This window comes from Grampus griseus, assembly GCF_964374135.1.
Source record: "Grampus griseus genome assembly, chromosome: 13".
Taxonomy (NCBI): domain Eukaryota; kingdom Metazoa; phylum Chordata; class Mammalia; order Artiodactyla; family Delphinidae; genus Grampus; species Grampus griseus.
In genome coordinates, this window is record NC_139007.1 from 54875430 (window position 1) to 54898465 (window position 23036).

Sequence of the window (23036 nt, forward strand, 5' to 3'; positions counted from 1 at the left end):
TATAGTTGAAAACTTCCCCAACATTGGAAAGGAAATAGTCCATCAAGTCCAGGAAGAGCAGAGAATCCCATACAAGATAAATGCAAGGAGAAACACGCCAAGACAAATATGAATCAAACTATCAAAACTTAAATACAAAGAAAAAATATTAAAAAGCAGCAAGAGAAAAGCAATGCAACAAATAACATACAAGGGAATCCCATAAGGTTAACAGGTGATCTTTCAGCAGGAACTCTGCAAGCCAGAAGGGAGTGGCAGGACATATTTAAAGTGATGAAAGGGAATACCCTACAACCAAGATTACTCTACCCAGCAAGGATATCATTCAGATTCAACAGAGAAATTAACTTTTACAGATAAGCAAAAGCTAAGAGAATTCAGCACCACCAAACCAGCTCTACAACAAATGCTAAAGGAACTTCTCTAGGCAGGAAACAAAAGAAGGAAAAGACCTACAAAAACAAACCCAAAACAATTAAGAAAATGGTAAGAGGAACATACATATTGATAATTACCTTAAATGTAAGTGGATTAAACGATCCATCCAAAAGACATAGACTGGCTGAATGGATAGAAAAACAAGACCCGTATATATGCTGTCAATAAGAGACACAACTCAGACCTAGGGACACATACAGACTGAAAGTGAGGGGATGGAAAAAGATATTCCATGCAAATGGATATCAAAAGAAAGCTGGAAGAGCAACTCTCATATCAGATAAAATAGACTTTAAAATAAAGACTATTACAAGAGACAAAGAAGGACACTACATAATGATCAAGGCATCAATCCAAGAAGAAGATGTAACAACTGTAAATATTTATGCAACCAACACAGGAGCACCTCAATACATAAGGCAAATGCTAACAGCCATAAAGGGGGAAATCGACAATAACAAAATAATAGGAGGGGAATTTAACACCCCACTTTCACCAATGGACAGATCATCCAAAATGAAAATAAATAAGGAAACACACCTTTAAATGACAGATTATACAAGATGGACTTAATGGATGTTTACAGGACATTCTATCCAAAACCAAAAGAATCCACTTTCTTCTCAAGTGCTCATGGAACATTCTCCAGGATAGATCATATCTTGGGTCACAAATCAAGCCTTGATAAATTTAAGATAATTGAAATCATATCAAGTATCTTCTCTGACCACAATGCTATGAGACTAGATATCAACTACAAGAAAAAAACTGTAAAATATACAAACACAGGGAGGCTAAACAATACGCTATGAAATAACCGAGATCACTGAGAAAGTCAAAGAGGAAATCCAAAAATACCTAGAAAAAAATGACAATGAAAACACGACGACCCAAAATCTATGGGATTAAGCAAAAACAGTTCTAAAAGGGAAGTTTACAGCAATACAATCCTACCTCAAGAAACAACTCCAATAAACAACCTAACCTTACACCGAAAGCAGTTAGAGAAAGAAGAACAAAAAATCCCCTAAAGTTAGCAGAAGGAAAGAAATCATAAATAACAGACCAGAAATATATGAAAAGAAATGAAGGAAACAATAACAAAGATCAATAAAACTAAAAGCTGGTTCTTTGAGAAGGTAAACAAAATTGATAAGCCATTAGCCAGACTCATCAAGAAAAAAAGGGAGAAGACTCAAATCAACAGAATTAGAAATGTAAAAGGAGAAGTAACAACTGACACTGCAGAAATACAAAGGATCATGAGAGATTACTACAAGCAACTACATGCCAATAAAATGGACAACCTGGAAGAAATGGACAAATTCTTATAAAAGCACAACCTTCTGAGACTCAACCAGGAAGAAATAGACAATATAAACAAACTAATCACAAGCACTGAAAATGAAACTGTGATTAAAAATCTTCCAAAAAATATAAGCCCAGGAGCAGATGGCTTCACAGGCAAATTCTGTCAAACATTTAGAGAAGAGATAACACCTATCCTTCTGAAACTCTTCCAAAATACAGCAGAGGGAAGAACACTCCCAAACTCATTCTACGAGGCTACCATCACCCTGATATCAAAACCAGACAAAGACGTTACAAAGCAAGAAAACTACAGGCCAATATCACTGATGAACATAGATGCAAAACTCCTCAACTAAAGACTAGCAAATAGAATCCAACAGCACATTAAAAGGATCATATAACATGATCAAGTGGGGTTTATCCCAGGAATGGAAGAATTCTTCAATATATGCAAATCAATCAATGTGATACACCATATTAACAAATTGAAGGAGAAAAACCATATGATCATCTCAATAGATGCAGAAAAAGCTTTCAACAAAATTCAACACCCATTTATGATAAAAACTCTCCAGAAAGTAGGCATAGAGGGAACTACCTCAATATAATAAAGGCCATATATGACAAACACACAGCCAACATCGTTCTCAGTGGTGAAAAACTGAAACCATTTCCTCTAAGATCAGGAACAAGACAAGGTTGCCCACTCTCACCACTGTTATTCAACATACTTTTGGAAGTTTAGCCACAGTAATCAGAGTAGAAAAAGAAATAAAGGGAATCTAAATCGGAAAGGCAGAAGTAAAATTGTCACTGTTTGTAGATGACATGATACTATACATAGAGAATCCTAAAAACGCTACCAGGAAATTACTAGAGCTAATCAATGAATTTGGTAAAGCAGCAGGATACAAAATTAATGCACAGAAATCTCCTGCATTACTATACACTAATGATGAAAAATCTGAAATAGAAATTAAGGAAACACTCCCATTTACCACTGCAAGAAAAAGAATACAATACCTAGGAATAAACCTACCTAAGGAGACAGAAAACCTGTACACAGAAAACTATAAGATACGGATGAAAGGAATTAAAGAAGATACAAACAGATGGAGAGATATACCATGTTCTCGGATTGGAAGAATCAACATTGTGAAAATGACTATACTACCCAAAGCAATCTACAGATTCAACGAAATCCCCATCAAACCACCAATGGCATTTTTCACAGACCTAGAACAAAAATTTCACAATTTGTATGGAAACACAGAAGACCCCAAATAGCCAAAGCCATCTTGCTTAGGAAAAACGGAGCGGGAGGAATCTGGCTCCCTGACTCAGACTATACTACAAAGCTACAGAAATCAAGACAGTACGGTACTGGCAAAAAAATAGAAATATAGATTAATGGAACAGGATAGAAAGCCCAGAGATAAACCCACACACATATGGTCACCTTATCTTTGATAAAGGAGGCAAGAGAACACAATGGAGAAAAGACAGCCTCTTCAATAAGTGGTGCTGGGAAAACTGGACAGCTACATCTAACAGAATAAAATTAGAACACTCCCTAACACCATATACCAAAATAAACTCAAAATGGATTAAAGACCTAAATGTAAGGCCAGACACTATAAAACTCTTAAAGGAAAACATAGGCAGAACACTCTATGACATAAATCACAGCAAGATCCTTTTTGACCTACCTCCTAGAGAAAAGGGAAATAAAAACAGAAATAAAGAAATGGGACCTAATGAAACTTAAAAGCTTTTGCACAGCAAAGGAAACCATAAACCAGAGGAAAAGACAACCCTCAGGGGAGAAAATATTTGCAAATGAAGCAACTGACAAAGGATTCATCTCCAAAATATACAAGCAGCTCATACAGCTCAGTATCAAAAAAACAAACAACCCAATCCAAAAAATGGGCAGAAGATCTAAATAGACATTTCTCCAAAGAAGATATACAGATTGCCAACAAACACATGAAAGGATGCTCAACATCACTAATCATTAGAGAAATGCAAATCAAAACTACAATGAGGTATCACCACACATCGGACAGAATGGCCATCATCAAAAAAATCTACAAACAATAAATGTTGGAGAGGGTGTGGACAAAAGGGAACCCTCTTACACTGTTGGTGGCAATATAAATCAATGCAGCCACTATGGAGAACAGTATGGAGGTTCCTTAAAAAACTAAAAATAGAACTACCATATGACCCAGCAATCCCACTACTGAGCATATACCCTGAGAAAACCATAATTCAAAACGAGACATGTACCACAATGTTCAATGCAGCACTATTTACAATAGCCAGGACATGGAAGCAACCTAAGTGTCCATCGACAGATGAATGGATAAAGAACATGTGGCACATATATACAATGGAATATTACTCAGCCATAAAAAGAAACGAAATCGAGTTTTTGTAGTGAGGTGGATGGACCTAGAGTGTCTCATACAGAGTGAAGTAAGTCAGAAAGAGAAAAACAAATACCACATGCTAACACATACATATGGAATCGAAAGAAAAAAAAAAAGGTTCTGACGAACCTAGGGGCAGGACAGGAATAAAGATGCAGATGTAGAGAATGGACTCGAGGATACGTGGAAGGGGAAGGGTAAGCTGGGACCAAGTGAGAGAGTAGCACTGACATATATATACTACTAAATGTCAAATAGATAGTTAGTGGGAAGCAACTGCATCACACAGGGAAATCAGTTCAGTGCTTTGTGACCACCTAGAGCGGTGGGATAGGGTGGGTGCGAGGGAGATGCAAGAGGGAGGGGATATGCGGATTTATGTATACATATAGCTGATTCACTTTGTTATACAGCAGAAACTAACACAACATTGTAAAGCAATTATACTCCAACAAAGGTGTTAAAAAAATGCAAGCTTCAGACCACTGTCTTAGGATGATGGCAAATTTTTTAAAAATCTATCTTTTGGTAGAAATAGAAATATAGATATGCCTCTATGATCATAAATAAGTCTGGAAAGAGATCCCCACTTTAGGTAAACATGTAAAGTTTTGTATCTACAACACAACCTTAGATTCATAAAATCTGAACAAAAACACCTCCATAGTTTTCATACAGGAAGATATTTGTTTAATGGAGGTTATTAGTTAATTCTAGATTATAGCAACTCTATAACATAGACTGTAAATATCCTACCAAAATGAAAAGAGAAGCATCCTATTTCCAAGAACAGATCCTAAAAGAGTTGAGGAATCTCCCTGAAGATGATAGCTCATGATTTAAGACAGATGTGGCCAATGACTATTTTTACCTCAAACCTGCTCTGCATAGTAACTGCATACAGGTGTCCTGCTCTCCATCCCACAACCCTCTACTTGAAGCTCAATATCTGGCTGAGTGCCTGACAGAGAGTAAGCACACAATAAATACATTGTGGATGGATGACCAAATTCCCAATGTTTAGCAGACCAACAAAAGTAGTTTTTACCATGAGCACTTCTGAAAATCGATATGGTAGGAAGCCTACAGAAAAGCTAAATTATGTGAGGTGGAGTCTTAGCTACATACTTCCTAGGACCTTGAGTTTTATTTCTTCCTTATTTCTCCACAAAAATTTTCTTATTTGCTCTTGTCTTTAGTGCACTGTGAGATCACCACCAATGAACCACGTTTACTTCAAACTATCTCCCCTACTGGCTGAATAGGTCAGAAGAATACCTGGCCAATACAAAGCAGCTTTTTTTTTTTTTTTTTTTTTTTTTTTTTTTGCGGTACGCGGGCCTCTCACTGTTGTGGCCTCGCCCACTGCGGAGCACAGGCTCCGGACGCGCAGGCTCAGCGGCCATGGCTCACGGGCCCAGCCGCTCCGCGGCATGTGGGATCTTCCCGGACTGGGGCACGAACCCGTGTCCCCTGCATCGGCAGGCGGACTCTCAACCACTACGCCACCAGGGAAGCCCCCCAAAGCAGCTTTTTATAAAGGAGTCAGAACTGAGATGGCGGTTTTAGGGAGAGCAGAGGACACTTTTACTAGTAGAGTGAAATCCTACCTCAAAGGCATAGCCTAGTTGGATTTTCACCTGGGAAAGAATAGCAGCAAAGAGACCAAGAAAGCAGGAGGTATACAAGAATTGATGGTTTCCTCAAAGGCAAAGACTGGGACTTTAAAGGCACAGATGTAAAGCCAGGTGTTGTAAATAACAGCAACAGCCAGCAAAGAAAACACTGTCTTTTTGAATTCACATTATGGAAGGCACACCTGCACACACAAACATCTATCAGGAAGAGTAACACTGGTTTAAAAGGACAATTTGTATATTTCATGAAAGGCCAGTGATACTTAAACTGTCAACTTCCTTCTGCTACCACCAGGGATATACAAAATGTGGTGATAATCACTTTGTCACCTCTAGCATCATATTTACAAACATGAATTTCTGCATTTCCTAAAGCAAGGACGCGTAAGTGGTAATCCCTTTGTCAGTAAATACAGCAGGGGCTCTTGGAATAAAGAGTAGACAATGAAAGAAGTGAACAAGTTTCCGAATTTTAAAGTTCAGTTGAAATTCGTGTAAAAAACGGAAGGTGACAAATCTAGAACTATTTCGATGTTTGGGTGATAACATTCAGTTTCTGTTTTTAAAATGAAAACACACTAAATTATATGTGTTCAAGTATGGGGCATTTTTTATATCTCAATTTCACAAAATCTGAGAAATTTTTATTTTTAAAAGAAATTAGAATTTTACCATGATTTTTACAAGGGTAATAGGTGCTACATAATTTACTTGAGAAAACTGATCACAAAAATACCCACTTTACTAATCTAAAAGTTTTAAACACATAAAACAAATTAAAAAATGGCATTCACTGTATTTTCCTCCTATCAATCACACATAGTGGTCACTGCTCATTCAAGAAAGATCCAATTAACTTTCTACTCTAATGCCATTTATTAAATCAGAGAGATAATCTTTAAAGTAATCCACATTTCATTAAAAACTGAATAGAATGCATAATTTCAGACACTAAACTGATAGGGGATAAAGAATACTTTGTGTATTATGGAGCAATAATCATAAACCAATGCACTATAACACTCTGAAAATGTGTTTCAATGAGGCCAAACTGGATTTTAATCTTTTATTCCTACAATCGGATAAATACAGAAGAAAAGAGAGGCAGAGCTCATGTTACCATAATACTGCAATAAAACTAATGTAATCCTTTTGATGTGGGGATTCACTCTAAAGACCTGTTTTTAATTACTAAGAATAAAAATAATTTAAGTTTTCTATTGTTTAGCATTTGCCTTGTTCAAAATCAAAGGATTACAATAGGGAATCTGTATTGCCACTATATAAAGATAATAATGTCAACAAATAATAAATGTGTGTGTGTGTGAAGGTGTGAACGTGCAGAAAGGTTGCACCTTCAACAGTGCTTAGAAATCTCCTCACCTACATATCCAAGTTCATCGTTTACAAATTTTGCTTCCCATATAACCACAGGACACAATTCAGCTAAATTTCTGGCACATAAAAAAGATCCTTCTTCTTCCAGTTTCCAGCAACATGTTCCTTGTTTTCTTCTGACAGTAGACACTTCAGCATTCACGTTTCTACCGACAGTCTGTTAAAGGCAATTCAAGCTTTTTCTGTCTTGCTCCTCAAAATTCTTCCAAGCCGCTGCCCCTGCCCACTTCCAAAGTTATGTCCATATTTTTAGGTATTTGCTACAGCAGGACCCCATTTCCAGGCACCAAAATCTGTATTAGTTACTTTTTATGCTGTAACAAATTGCCACACATTCGTGAGTTAAAACAACACAAATTTATTATCTATGGTTCTAGATGTCAGAAGTCCTAAATGAATGTTATGGCACTGAAATTGAGGTTTGGCAGGCCTGTGTTCCCTTCTGGAGGCTCAAAGGGGAAAATCATTTCTTTGTCCTTTCTAGTTTCCTGAGGCCACCTGCATTCCTGGCTCATGTTAATATTCTGTATATAACAGGTGTGTGTATGTCAGCATTATTTTCAATTTGAAAAATAGTTTGTTATAAAAATAGAGGAAATGCTATTGAAATTTCTAAAATGTCTGCAAAATAAATTAGTAATATTTTCATAATGTACAACTGCTAAAAATTATAATAAGTATAATAATAAGTAAATAAAGTTCAATTGTCTTCTTAAAATGAATTAAAAATCATCACTAGCCAGAAATTTCCCATCAGTAACTCTTCTGTTTTTAAAAACTGCCCATTACTTTAGCAGAATACTTACACAGTATACATAATTACATTACATATATAATTTTTATTCTATTTTTTCTAGTCTTTACTTTTTAAACCTACTCTCCTCATAAAGAAAAAGGTAAAAATTAATATAAGAAAAAATAAAATGAATAACTCAAGCAAAACTTTTCTTTCTACATAATTTTTTTTCCATTCTAAGACTGTAGTATAGTTTAGATGGAAGGGAATCAAAAACTGACTGGAATACCAAGAGGGCAAACTTTTTATTCATTAATTTTTTTCTTTTTCTGTAGATTAAAAAGAAACACTTCAAATTATTTCTAAAGTATGTCAATAAAACAAAGATGTAGTAAAAGAAGACGACTAATATATCTTCAAGGCATTGAAAAGTGAAATAATTCTGGACAATTAATATTCATTCGTTCCAAAGAGACTGCATTTATATTAAATATCAGGCATGGACTTCACAAATATAAGCGGATGTTACCCCTACCCTCATAAACCTTACAGTCCACCTAGACAGTTCTTCATCCTAAGAAATTTCGGAAGAATATATAATTTAGAGAATCATTAGCCTTTGACTTCACTGTAGAAATATTATGCTTTTCTTCTCCTCCAGTTTTTTAAAAGCAAAGGAATATTTTAGTTTTGCAAATAAGTTGAAAAAACTCTAGTAGCTGTTAATTTTTTGTAACTTTCTCTGTATTAAAAAAAAAAGAATTTACAAGGATAAGGCCTTTGACAGAGCACAAGGAAATATTGCTGCCTGACAGAGGTTAGTTCCAAGCCGTGAATCACCGATTTAAGCTTTATTAAAACTGTACTTCCTCCCTGCTTGGTTTCACTTAGATATACTTTCATTTTCCTCGGGCTGTAGTCTATTACTAATATACTTTCCTGCAATTCCCTCCCTTCTGAGTTGAAGAAAAAGGAAACCCCAAATCAGATTAATTTTTGAAAACGAGTACATAGATACAATAGGCAAGAAGAATGATGCACATTCCTTTCCCTCGTGAGAGAAAGGAGTGTGAGTACCAGCAAAAGTACTTAGGCATTCAGAGGAAGAACAACAAAGTTAGTCTCGCTGATTACAATTTTTCAGAAGAGCTGGCAGCTTCCTCAAAGCTAATTCTATCCTCAGGACCCAGAAAAGCCCCACCCCTACCCAGGATTTCTTAATAGCCAGACTAAAGCATCACAGTTGACCTTAGTTTCCATCAGCATAAAAAGCGGTATAAATGGATCTGAAAATTTCTTCCTGATGCTTTACCATTTCCTTCAACATGTAGCTGGCAAAATATAAAGCATCTTCGTACAATTTAAGAAACTGTTAGGATTTTAGAGCCTGAAATCCAATTAAATATATTTTTTTCTTCAAACCTCACCCCTACTTTCAAATCTCCCTTCTCTGCAGCTGTGAAGGATACTGCCCAAGAGTGCAATTTAAGAGCCGAGATTGTTGAGATGTACTCAAGTTCATGTGTGATAAACATGGTGGGAATGAATTCAGTCAGAAAGATTCTACACACGTGGTACAACCAAATGGAGCTTCCATGGTATTACTGTAACTTCTTGACAGGCTAAGTGTTCTTTTACTTCTCATGCTTGTTATTTTTGAATGCCTGATCACTTAAAATAAGGCACTTTCATCCATCTGCACACTCAGAGAAAAGGGCACCAATGAAAAAATTTGACAAAAGGAGCATAAGAAAAAATTAAAACTATGAAGCAAATGCTTTTTAAGAAACTATTCTTTATCCAGTAATTAGGGAATAAATAGCAAAGGAGGGAAGAAAGAATAAAGTAAATAAAATATTACCAGTGTTTGTATGCTTCCATATATATTGGATAAAATCTTCCATGCACACCTACTCTTTTGTAACAAGCGAATTTTTCTTAATATTGGAATGCATGTTTAAAATGCATGCTAGCAGTGAAGTCAAGATATTTTGAGGGGTTGGCAAAGACCTATATCATCACTGTTTAATATAAGTAATATTCTGAATTAATAATGATCTGATTTAGACCGTTCCCAGGATGGGAATATACAAAATAGTTAAACCAACACCTTTCACAATCACAGGTCAACTTTGGGTTTATCAAAAGAATAAATAAGCTGATATTAAATGAATGGATGAACGGACACATGCATGCTTTAGTGTTTGGAATTCTCTTTTTTCCATGGCTTCTAGAAGAACCATGTGGGTTCCTCCTTTCCAGCTCCTTCGAGGACCAAGTAAGGATAATCCTACCAAAGTACCTATTCCAAGGCAACAAACGGGTTCCTAATATTCTAGACTGACACCTAACAGGAGATTCCCTACTTTTTTTTTTTTTTTTTTTTAATTTAACTTTATTAGAATATCTTTTTTTTTTTTTTTTTTTTTTTGCAGTGCGCGGGCCTCTCACTGTTGTGGCCTCTCCCGTTGCGGAGCACAGGCTCCGGACGCGCAGGCTCAGCGGCCATGGCTCACGGGCCCAGCCGCTCCGCGGCGTGTGGGATCTTCCCGGACCGGGGCACAAACCCGTGTCCCCTGCATCGGCAGGCGGACTCTCAACCACTGCGCCACCAGGGAAGCCCAGATTCCCTACTTTTAAAGGTCAATGATTGAGTTATATGGAGTTTAAGTGCTCTCTTCCAATCGTTCCATGAAATAATTGGTCCTTTATACCTCATCTTGGAACCAAACTACTATTTTTCATTATTATTCCTAAGGGGAAATAAAAATCAAATGTCAGTTCAGACATTACCTGCTGCAAGTAACAGATTACCCACCAGTAGTGGTTTTGATAATAAGGACATTTATTTTTTTCACACATCGATATTTGGAGTTAAGGAGTTCCAGCAATTGGTATCTCAGCTCAGAGTTGTTAGGGCTTTGAGTTGGCTTATTTGTTTTCTTTAATGTTCTCCTCTTTTTAACCAATTTGGTTCTCAACTTTCTAAATATCACATCCTTACAAAATAATGCTCAAAATAAGATGGATGCGTTGGGGGTTGTCTCTGCTATCTCTCCTTCCAAAAGTCAGGAAGAAAAAATTTTCTTAGATGACCAGTGACTATCAAAGTGTAGTCACCTGAGCAATAGCATCAGTCTCAGCTGCAAACCTGTGAGAAATGCACATTCTTGAGCCCCTCTCCAGGACTACTGATTCAGAAACTGTGGAGTTGAGGCTCAACAATCCGCTTTAACAAGCCCTCCAGGTAATTCTGACTCGAGCTAAAGTTTGAGAATCACTAATTAAGACCAATCTGATTCATCCCCTGCGTCTTGAGTCTATCTCCCCTGAGCAGCGAAGGTACTTTCTCCTCAAGGTCTCTGCGTGTGTTCCTTCTGCCGTGAAAGCTGCTCCCCTGCATGGGTCCCTCTCTCATTTCCTTCACCTCACCAGTGTGTCTTTCTCTGATAACTGTATACAAAATAGCGATGCCCTAGACACAAGTCCCAGCATTCCCTATCCTCACTTACTGCTTTATTTCTCGGCAAAGAATTTGTGTCTGGTCTGTTTCCCTCTACTGGAATTTAAGTTCATAGAAGTTAGGGCTTTGTCTATATTTATTTACTGCTCTATCTCCAAGGCCTAGAACGTTGTTTGGTGTAAAACAGGCATTAAATAAATGCTAAATACATGACTGGCATATTGATATCCAAATGAAATTGGAAGAAGTCAAAGAATGGTTAATGGGTAGACAAACAGCAGTTTGCCAAAGCAAACTATTTACAAATGGAGATTTGGAATAAAATCCATTCTTGACTTGAAAACTTAAGGGTTTGTCACAACATAAAAAGTAGCTGTATTTCATTAACTTAAGGAAAAAATCCTCTTTTTCACCTTAAATGCTATGTTCAAATAAATTTACTTATATTACACTTTTCTGTTCTATTAAACTTGATAGCTTTTATTGGAAATGGACAGATTTTACCAACATAGGAACCTCCATCGAAATTAAAATTTTAAATTATCAGTTTTCTTCTAAAAAAACCCAGAAATGAACATGAGGGGAAATTGGACACAATCAAAATAGTTTCAAAATGTAAACTACTTATATAAACAGATTATAATACTTTCAATTTCATATACTATTGGTCTTATTTCTTAGTTTTATTCTAGGGAATTATTTGATATCTTGATTACTTACCAATGCTTGCTTGCTTATAGAATAATTTTATGTAAATTGAGTATGTGGTTCCATAAATGATTATTTATATATTGAGAACACTTTAAATGACATAATATGCGAGATATTATTGACCAAGATAAAATAAAAATTCAATTGAAATACATCTCGTTAGTTTAATATGGATAAAGCATATTTCCTGAGAAATACTTTTGAAAACCCATTGAGTAATTTCTATTATAATCATATAATATTTTCATATTTAAATCTAACCATTAAAATATCACTCACTGAATATTTTCCTTGAGAAAAGAATAAAGTTATAGTGGTATACATTCTTTATGGTACCATGGCACAAGATTCTTAGCTGCTAATTTACAAATAATTTTGTGTGTGTATACCAGTTTTGAGCATTGTTATAAATTATATGTAAAAAGACATAAAGCAAACTGATATCAGTCTAAACAGTGTTCTTTCAGTGGTCAGAGAGACTTGTACCTATACATGTTGAGCATGCAAGTTGCACGATGCTCTTCACTGGACAAGTGACTTTCCAAGCTTGGCCCTTTTTCTTGATGTACGACAGAAACCTTTCCTGAGACTTATTCTCCTTTTTGCTTTCCAAAGATAGCAGCGGACTAAATTCCTTTTTGTATGTTTACAATTTTGGGTTTGGATATGCTATCGTATAAACGGTATGACTTTCATGATTTCCAGTATAATTTAGATTAACCTTTCCACTCCATTCCTGACACATGTCTTCTCAGGGACTTCTTAACTAAATGGGAGTCAGAGAGCAGGACCAATGATCCCAACTGCAATGAACCTAACTCCCAGAACGCTTCTTTTGTCTCATAATATATATTCACATCACTATTTATTATAGACCTTATGACGTTGATTATTCATATGTTTTCTTTACCAGTCAAGTCAATGTCTGTATTCTCTTTATGTGTTGGCTACCAACAGGTGTGACTTCCAAGAAGGCAGGAAGCAATCCATTACATTGGAAATTTTTTAGAATAATTTTCACAAGTCAAAATATTTTCAAAACGATCATGCTATTTTAGTGTGTGGGCTACTTGTTCTTGGCTTTTAAATTCTTTCACATTTCCCACAAGAATTTCCAGTGCCCTAAGTCAGTACAGTGCACACATTTAAAAAAAATTTATTTATTATATTTTAATTTATTTTTGGCTGTGTTGGGTCTTTGTCGCTGTGCGCGGGCTTTCCCTGGTTACGGCGAGTGGGGGCTACTCTTCGTTGCGGTGCACGGGCTTCTCACTGCAGTGGCCTCTCTTGTTGAGGAGGACAGACTCTAGGCACGCAGGCTTCAGTAGTTGTGGCACATGGGCTCAGTAGTTGTGGCGCACGGGCTCTAGAGCGCAGACTTAGTAGTTGTGGTGCAGGGGCCTAGCTGCTCCGGGGCATGTGGGATCCTCCCCGACCAGGGCTTGAACCCGTGTCCCCTGTGTTGGCAGGCGGATTCACTGCTCCACCAGGGAAGCCCCAGTGCACACATTTTAAGTATACAGTTTAATAGGTTTTTGCCTACGTATACTAGACACCTGTGAAATATTGAATCATTCCTTGCCCAGAAGGTTCCTTCTTCCCTTCCTAGTCAATATGGTTATGTCATTTAATAAGTGTATCTTCAACATGCCCTGCCAGAAATGTTTTAATTTTCATACTGAAAATTTTTAGTATGAAAGCTGACCATACTTGTATGTTGTTAGTTTAAAACATAGTCAGGCAAAAAGTAATTTTACCTTAATAATGTGTTTTTTTCCTATGTAGAAAAATGCTAAGTGTCCAGAGAAGGCATTACATTAGATCTGGATAGAAATATATTAAAAATAAACAAATAAAAAATAAAAACAAAACCCCTTACTTTTTCCCCAAGTAATCTATCACGAAAACTTAGTTTCATTTTTATTTCTTTCATTACTACATAACACAGATTATGTCCTTCTGAAGCAAGGTACGAAAGGATTATGATAATTATGGTGATGATAAAACAGCAGTTAACTCTTAACTGATAGTTATAGTATACTAGGTACTATTCAGGCATTTTGTACATATAAATTATTTTAATCTTCACAATACTAGTAAGGGGTAGGTACTCTTATCATTCTTTTTTTTTTTTTTTTTTTGGTACGCGGGCCTCTCACTGTTGTGGCCTCTCCCGTTGCGGAGCACAGGCTCCGGACACGCAGGCTCAGCGGCCATGGCTCACGGGCCCAGGTGCTCCGCAGCATGTGGGATCTTCCCGGATCGGGGCACGAACCCGTGTCCCCTGCATCGGCAGGCGGACTCTCAACCACTACGCCACCAGGGAAGCCCTATCATTCTTATTTTTAGAATGAAAGGTTAAACATTTTGCCCAACTTTAAATAACAGTAAGAAGGGGCAAAGTCAGGATTTGAACCCAGATAGTCTGAGGCCAGATTTCTTTCACACAGTAAACCACGCTGTCAACCTGAGACCCAGAAGTACAGCAGGGCTAGATTATTAGGCAAAGAAGAAACTACCACAAATGCTCCCTATCTTACTACCTCTGAGTTTCTGGCAAATATTCTATGCCACATGGTAAATCTAATTTCCATAATCCCAGCTCTCCTGCAGTCAAAATATAATATGATATTTGTCATCATAATTTTATTTGTATTGAGCGTGGGACAACATGACACTTAAGCTCATGTAAATGCAAATAATTAAATAGCCGAATAAGAAAATTTTAAATTTTAGAATCATTTATCCATATCTAAAAAACTTCTCACAGGCTGACATGAGACCATTTTACATTTCTGGTTCTATTTCAAATCCGGAAAAGCATAGGTCCTAAATGCCTTCTGCTATTATCTTCTAAAAATGTCAACTTTAATTCTTGATCCATATGCCAAGTTTTTAAAATAAAATAAATGCCTATACATTATATGCATCTGTATATACTTTCTCTTTTCCTTCATTTAGGATTGCTTTATTGTTTAAAATATCACGAGGAATCTTAGTATTTGAATTGAAAAAGTGTATATTTTTTCTCTTCTGTGAAGCTTTTTTATTACTCCTCATGAGTCAAGGGAAGTCTTTTGTTATTGCCTTTACAAATCAAGAGTATAAAACAAATGCTTAATTGAGCAGATTGATGATTAGATGGAGAAAAATGATGAAAGGAAAGATGCCAGCACAAACAGAATATGGCCATTCATTTTTACTCCAAATGAATCAACTACTGCTCATGAATGGGGGCCTAATACTAATTCTGGCAGCAAACCACCCAAAGCACCAACCCTCTGCGGAGCCCCACCTCTGCATACGAACAGCTTTTTCTCATTTCTCTTGCTAGAATACATACACCAAGTAGCTCTCTCTCCCTTGCTGGCACAGCCAAATAACTCTTAAGTGAAAGATTATAAACATTGTGAATGCAGGAGACTTTCTCCCACTCTGAACTCTAAATATTCATTCAAAGATGAAAATGTTTTCTCTTAAAGAAACAAGGCAACTAAACTATAATATGCAATATAAGGAGGAGAAGTCTTGGCTGTTCCCAGATCTAATTTCTTGGCATCAGTTGGATTAAAAAAATTTTTTAGATAAAAAAAAGTAAAGCATCTTCAATCAAACTGCACTAGCAATATGGACCCGTCTCTGTCCATACCCTTGCATATGCCTAGACCAGCTCCATCTTTTTGTGTTTGATTGTCTACCACAGAAAGTAACAGAGGTTTTTAAATAAGGAATATGCTATTTTCAGCTGATATTGCTGAGCTTTTCCTAATATGTTGGCTGATCAGCAGCACAAGACCTTTCAGATACTAATAAATGGCAGAAACAAGTCCTTCTAAAGTTTTCTAAATCTTTCCTATTCTCAGAACAAGATTCCTCCAGTCAAATACTAGAGGATGGAAAGTATCACTCCATTACACGTTAAAGACACCCAAGTGAGTCAGAGAACTTGGCTGGCAGTTTAACTAGGCCCTACTACAAATACTCTGTAATAGACGTGCCACATTTAATTAGCCCTGAAACTGGGAACAAAGCTCTTTCATTTTAGAAAGTTGGTGAATGGAATTTGGGGAAAAAAAAAAAGCAAACCTCTTACCTTTGGTAGCAATTCTTACACACTGGGTTTTAGTTTCCTGAGGGAGTAAAAAAAAAAAAAAGAAAATGGTCAGGTATAGATATTTCATAAACTATAACTAGTATGAAGATCAATCTGGGGTTACAAAACAGGTTTATAAAGAATAGCGGTATTAAGGACATGATTTTTTATTTATGTTCATGCAGAGACTTTAAAAAAAATCTAAAATAACTTAAAAATTTTAGTATTTTCTAAAGGTATAGGTATCTGTCTTCACCTTGTAATGAAACAGGCTATCTTGTCTGGGACAAGCAGTATACCATTCTATTTGCATTTATTGTACTTTCTGAACGATCAGAAAGAAAAATGTATTTGCAAAGCTAATACAAATCAGACCCAAATATAAATTTCTTTTTTTAAAAAATATTTATTTATTTATTTGGTTGCACCAGGTCTTAGTTGCAGCAGGAGGGCTCCCTAGTTGTGGAGTGCTGGCTCCTTAGTTGCGGCTCCAGGGCTCCTTATTTGAGGTATGTAGCCTCCTTAGCTGTGGCATGCGAACTCTTAGTTGCGACAGGCATGTGGGATCTAGTTCCCTGACCAGGGATCGAATCCAGGCCCCCCTACATTGGGAGCACGGAGTCTCATCCACTGCACCACCAGGGAAGTCCCCCAAATATAAATTTCATTTTCACCTCATAGCTGTAGACTCAGACCAAAGCTGAACATTACATACTTTCACTTGGATCCCAGCATGACTAAAGAGCTAAATGATGAAAGTTAGAAAGATCATCAAAAAATTGCATCACAGTTACAGCATATTTTATCTGTTCTTTTTTCCTTTTTAATCTAGTTGTTACAGATTAAATATTTCTTGGTGGGATTATTTTCCTCCTCTAGATGTTAAAGACAGTGAACAAAACAGAGGCTATTTGTTTTCAAGGTGTATTTGTAACTCCATCTTGAGCAGTTCTATAGATTGATAAACCAAGACTTTATATACTTTTCTCTTAGGCATTTATTATTTTTAAATTAAACAAAATAAAGCATTGAGGGGGAAATTAGTAATTAAAAATGAAAATCTGCACTTCTATTACTTAATTGTGACCTGAAGCCTTCCTAGTAAGCTCCAAGAAACTGTTTCACATTCCCATAAAGGCTCAAAGGGACTTTGATTTCCTAAAAGCAATTGCTGTTAAGTCTATCAGGATTACCAGCCTCTGCTGATAGGAGCCATGTCAATTTTAAAACTTTTTTCCAAGATAACTGTGAAATATATTCTTGCTACTCTGTACTTTGATTAAACCACATGTAGACATATTAGCAATTAGAAGAGAAAATTCATATCAAAGCTTTTAAAGAGTGCCAGAGGAAATTCTTTGTAAGTAACAGACATTCATTAACACTTCTCTCATACCACAGACCAAGTAACAAAAGTTAATCTGGAATCTCTCACCTTTCTAAAGATGAATACCCAAACACAGAACCATACTACTTTATACCCAGAATGGAATAAAACTTCCATGGTTGTCTCTTTTTTGAGCAGTCCCATCATGGTAGTGGCATGGAATGATGTGTGGGTGGGAAGTGGGCAGCCAACTCCCACTTAGGTAAAAATAAACTAGAAGATGAGAAGAGCATTTTAAAACATGAGCAGCCTCTGGCTTTGAAGTACATCTTAGAAGATGCTGTGGCATTTTTCTTTCCATATACTGTAAACCAGCCATGCAGGTAAGCACAAAGATAAAGCTTTCATTCAAAAGCAGCCAGTCAATACCCTAAGTTCTCAGGGCCCCTTACAGAAATGCAAATGGATTGTTATATCTTCCAATGAAACTATTCCAAGATATAATACGGCTTTTGCCATAGGACAGCACATATTTCACATCTGCCAGGTACCCACGTCAGGAACTCAATTACCCCAATACAGCAATTTCCTATATAGCTACAAGTACGTGAAAATGTCATTCTTCTATTGAATTTTAAGTTGTAAAAGGTTTCTACTCTCAACCTTTTTTTTCTACACGTCCATGCAAAAATAAATAAATAAATTAATTAATTAAAAAAATATGTTTTAGGAAAGAAAATCTTTCAAGAGAACAGCATGAGATATGAAAGGTCAGGTTATTTCCCCACGTATGGAACCACTGGTAGTTTCTAACTTCCTGTTGTGTTTCCCTCTTCATACTCATTTGGGATCCATGGCAGTGTTCAAAAACAACTGTGTCCAGAATGGGAAAAAGAAGGGCAGCCAGGGAGAGGGAAAACAGACTTCTTTAACTGCACAGCATCCCACCCTTGCCAGGCTGCCTTCTGTTTCGGTTTTGTCACGATATACCACAGGCGCCGTATTACTTTGTAATCAGAGGACTGTTACTAGTTATTTACTATTTGGCTTGTAACCCCTGAAAAGTTTATAAGGGTTTATTAGCCTGCTGTGGAACACGCATTCTGTTTATCCTGCAGTAAATTTAATCTTCTGAAGCGTGCCACTATTGAGCAAAGAAGACAGAACAATGCTCCATATTTACTGGGGCTGGAGTCCCGGCAGCAGCACACCCACCTTTTCAAATCATTTTACTCACAATTGCCCTTGTGGGCTTTCCTGAAGAGGGCTCAAGGAGAAGCAGTTACTAGGAAACAGGAATGCTGTGCGATGTAACTGGCATGGAGCCCCAGCCCTACAGTAGGCCCCAAACTGTGCATGTTGCTGGGAACAGAAACAACACATCCGCTACACACCGATTGTTTCGTACTTTTTATTTTTTTCACCTGACAAATGTTACTGAGTATTTATAAAATTCAACAGCAGCTTTTCCTCGGGTCAGTGAAAAAGCAAAATCTCGAAGGAAGCTCACCTTCTCCACGCTGCTCATTGCCTGGAAATAGATGTTGTATCCTTTGCGTGGAGCCAAAGGGGGGTTCCAAAAGCCCTGATAGGTCCTATTATCGCCCACGGTGAATGGGGCAGGTTCGGGAAGATTCCCTGGGGGTAGTTCAGCAGCGAAGTAGTACGGTGCACCCCCATTCATGGCATTTTGGTATGTGACAGGAACCTGGTAGCATTCCATGGCTCTGGCTTCTCTCTTGGTTCGGTGAGGGTGCAATTCCTCCACAACAATCTGATAGGCACTTTTTGGAAAAAGAAAAAAAAAAAAAAAAGCACACATTTAGAGATTCTAGATAGTGAGATTTCTCAAAAAAGGAACAGCGTACTTAATGTCAACATGCAACGTTTCAAAGTCTTTCAAGTCAGACTTATCCTCCTGCATTCTGGTTTTCAAGCTATTTTGCAGTAAAATAGAATTTCACATGGATTCTGCTTCCCTCTAACCCCAATGTAATTACTAAGGACCTGAAGAAAAAAAAAAGACGAATCACCACAGAACTCCACACATTTTTAAATGTTGAGAGATGAACCACCCTAACAAGGAACCTGACATTAAGCAGAGACACATCATACATTAAGTTCTTTGTCTGATATTTTAAAATGTTTAAACTTAACATTTTCCTTTGAAATCATAGTGTGGAAGGCCCAGCTCCAAGGCCCAACAGAGTGACTGCCTCAGGGCGGGGCTTGAAGCCCCAGTTTGTGGCTGTCATCGTGTTAGAGACAGAATGTGCTGACAGGCTTCTCCACCTCTTGACCTTGCCATGGCATCAACTTCGGCTCAGAGCTATGCAGATCTAAAGCACAAGTGACACGCTGCAATACGGGCACAGATGGACAGAAATCTGTCCTCGCCACCGAAATAGACTGCCTCCTTCTGCTAGAGTTGTTAATAATAAAATGTTACAAATTGTAGGAACAGATGGCATTTGGCCTATTAAACCTCAAACTTAAACCTTCTAATACCTTTCTTAAAAGTCTTAAAACTTTTCTCTAATAGCTAATCTTTTATAGAGGAAAGGAGAGAGAAAATAATGCAACTTTAAAATAAAGATCTGCCTCATCACTAATTAAAATTTTAATCAATTTCTGCAACTGGTATATTAATAATTTTCTTTGTAGGACATTCTTTAGGCAAACTGTTTTTAGGTAATGTACACCTGAGAAAACTGACATTATCAATATATTTTTATATATTTTGTATATTACATATATATAATGAATTTAAAAGAAATATATTTTTAAATTCCTGACAATTATGAGAGAATGCACTATGGTCACATATAAATTAAATATAAATAAGCTGTGTGTAGGGATGTGTGTTTGAATCTTGAACTTCCAGGCAAATACGCTCATTCTATATGGAGAAACCAGTTGCTATTCAAGGGATCTCCAGCAGCAATAGAATCTTTTCTTTAATGAACTTCCAAAAAATAAAGAAAGGCGAGAGAGAGATAAAATTTGCATCGAAGGCAATTAGACATTAAATTTTATGCCAGTTTAGAATCTAGTATAAAACTCTAATTTAATATAAACTCTGTTATACCTAGAAACAGAAAACTTAACATAGAATAAGAGAAAGGAGCTTTATAAATTAAAGATTTTCTTTTCTTCCTAATTATTCAAGTTCCCATTTTTCATTAAAATAATGCTAAGAAATTGGTAGGTTGGTATCCATCTCCTTTCCTTTAGAAATAGGACAGAAATTGTACAAATGTCAGAAACTGAGATTTGGGCAAGTAACTAAGGCAGAATTCTATGTTATTTGAAATTATATATACTATATCATTCTCTATACCTCTGCCAAGTTGGTTCTCTAAGCTCCAGGGAACCCTATTGACAAGATACATGCTCTCTGAGGGGTCTGTGGAGCAGGCACTTGTCACTTTTAAAATACAGGAAATACATAAGCATAGCCCTTGGAGAGAAAAAAAAAGGAGAGAGATCATAGCTGACATATGGTATGTTAGACAAACCTAGTCTTTTCTTTTTCTGTTTATTTTTAATTTAGAATCTATATCTGTATGTTATACATCTGTGTATCCTGTGGATACATACATATGTGTAGATAAACTCTCACATGCACACTCCTCAAATAAATCTAACCTTATATTCTTGCAAAAATGATAATTACCCATCCTTGTTAATTGTTTAACCTAATCTTTATAAATAAATTCCTTGTTAATTAGTCCATACCTCTAGAAAAATCCAGAACATCTGGTGAACATTCAGTCTTAACTAATTCTATTAAAATGACATAGGTTGTACATTCCAAATTAAGGAACTTCACACAAGACAGCTTGTCTTTTCAGATCTATTAAGAACAAAAGCAAACTGCCGATGTTGGAGGGGAGTAAACGAAGAAAAGGTACGATCTGCTCTTTGGGAAAAATCTCATCGAACTTGAGATGGAGCCCCAAACTAAAAATTATGAAGTTCTTTTTAAAATAAATGATCTTACCTTCATTGTTCAATTTGTCTGAGTAGGTTGTTCTTTACCACATATTCCGCATTTTTCTAAAGTTGTTTTTTCCCTGCTACTTTCTTATTTATCAATACAAATTAAAGGACAGAAAATAAGGAATGGGAAATCAAATTAGAAGTGATTTGACCAATTACATGTAATGGGTCTGTGCTCTTTCATCCTTGTGGGGTCTAATTACCTAATGGTACTTAACTCTAGCAAGATCTAAATATTATTTGAGCTTAGTACTCTGGCAAATTTAAATATTCCAAAGCCATCAGATAGTTTTATTCACTCTACCTATATTTCATATTTCCCCATTCCTTTTAATTAATTTTTAAAATATTTCTACAATTAAGTTAAAATCAATATACTGGCATCATGAATCTTTACTTAACACTCAAAATATGATTTCTTTATGTTAAAAAACTAAAAATGATTTCACTATACTGTAATTTAATTTGATTAAACATTGGTAGGTAGTCATTTTTAGTTTTTTAGGAGGCCAAATAATGACTTCTCATCGTACAACTTCCCTTCAGTTATAAGACTGTAAAAAAAATATGCGCAGGGATTTTGCCATTAGCTCAAAGCAATTGTATGATAGACATGGTAGATATTCTTCCTTATTTAATGTTTAAAAATGTTGCAGATGAACTCAAAGTCGCCTATAACAACCTACAATGGATTTTTTTTTAACCCATTAGGAAGTATACCCTCTGTGATTCTGGTTTAAGTTTTAGCTTGTACAACTTCTAGGTGATATCAAATAACAAATTATACAATTGTATACTTCCTCACTTTTTTATCTAAAATGTCTGCTTAAAGCTTCAGGAGAAATTCCCTAGCTCCAATGTTTTACAGTTCCTCTCATCAATAGACTTCCCAAGATCCCATAACCACCATTGTTCCTACTGACTGCCCCAATGCCAACATTTTGATAATGCACAGAAGTAAAGGTTTAATGACCATTTTGGTGCACATCATGTTTCCTGCTCTCCATTTCTTCACTCCTTAAACATACAATCCAGGTCTATCACAACTTTCCTATTTCTGTAAGAGGAAATACCAGTTTCTGAATCAACAAAGCTCAAAATGCTGGCATTAACTTTAACCAATTTTATTTTTAATCATGTTTTAGCTCCCTTGCAATATACCATTTCTTTTTATATCCATTGCTTCCAGCATTAGGGAGATATTTATAACTTTATGTTCATATTACTGGTCTAGTTTTCTTGCCTTCATTTTCTCCTTCAGGTAATCTAGGCACCCACCTACCTAGCCATACATTCTGTCAATTATCTTTTGAGTATTCTCTGTATGCCATGAACTGTTCATGGAGAATGCAAAAGAGAATCATTTTGAACACTGCTGATATTTTCCTAAAACACCACTTTGGACATTAACTACTCTTCTCCAACATTCATCTTTGTCAAAATTATGTGATGCTCTCCCATTATCAAAATCTATTCTCACTACAC

The 23036-nt window shown here is 36.3% G+C and overlaps 1 protein-coding gene across 2 annotated transcripts in view; it reads right to left on the reverse strand.

The window, feature by feature from the left end:
* The window catches only part of PTPRK (protein tyrosine phosphatase receptor type K), a 569144-nt gene that overhangs the window by 76935 nt on the left and 469173 nt on the right, over window positions 1-23036 (reverse strand). For both annotated transcript variants that reach the window (XM_082669093.1, XM_082669092.1), the window contains exons 12-13: window positions 19060-19333; window positions 16223-16259 (exon numbers count right to left, since the gene is read on the reverse strand). In XM_082669093.1, coding sequence (XP_082525219.1) covers window positions 16223-16259; window positions 19060-19333 — 311 coding nt within the window. The remainder of the gene's footprint in view (window positions 1-16222; window positions 16260-19059; window positions 19334-23036) is intronic.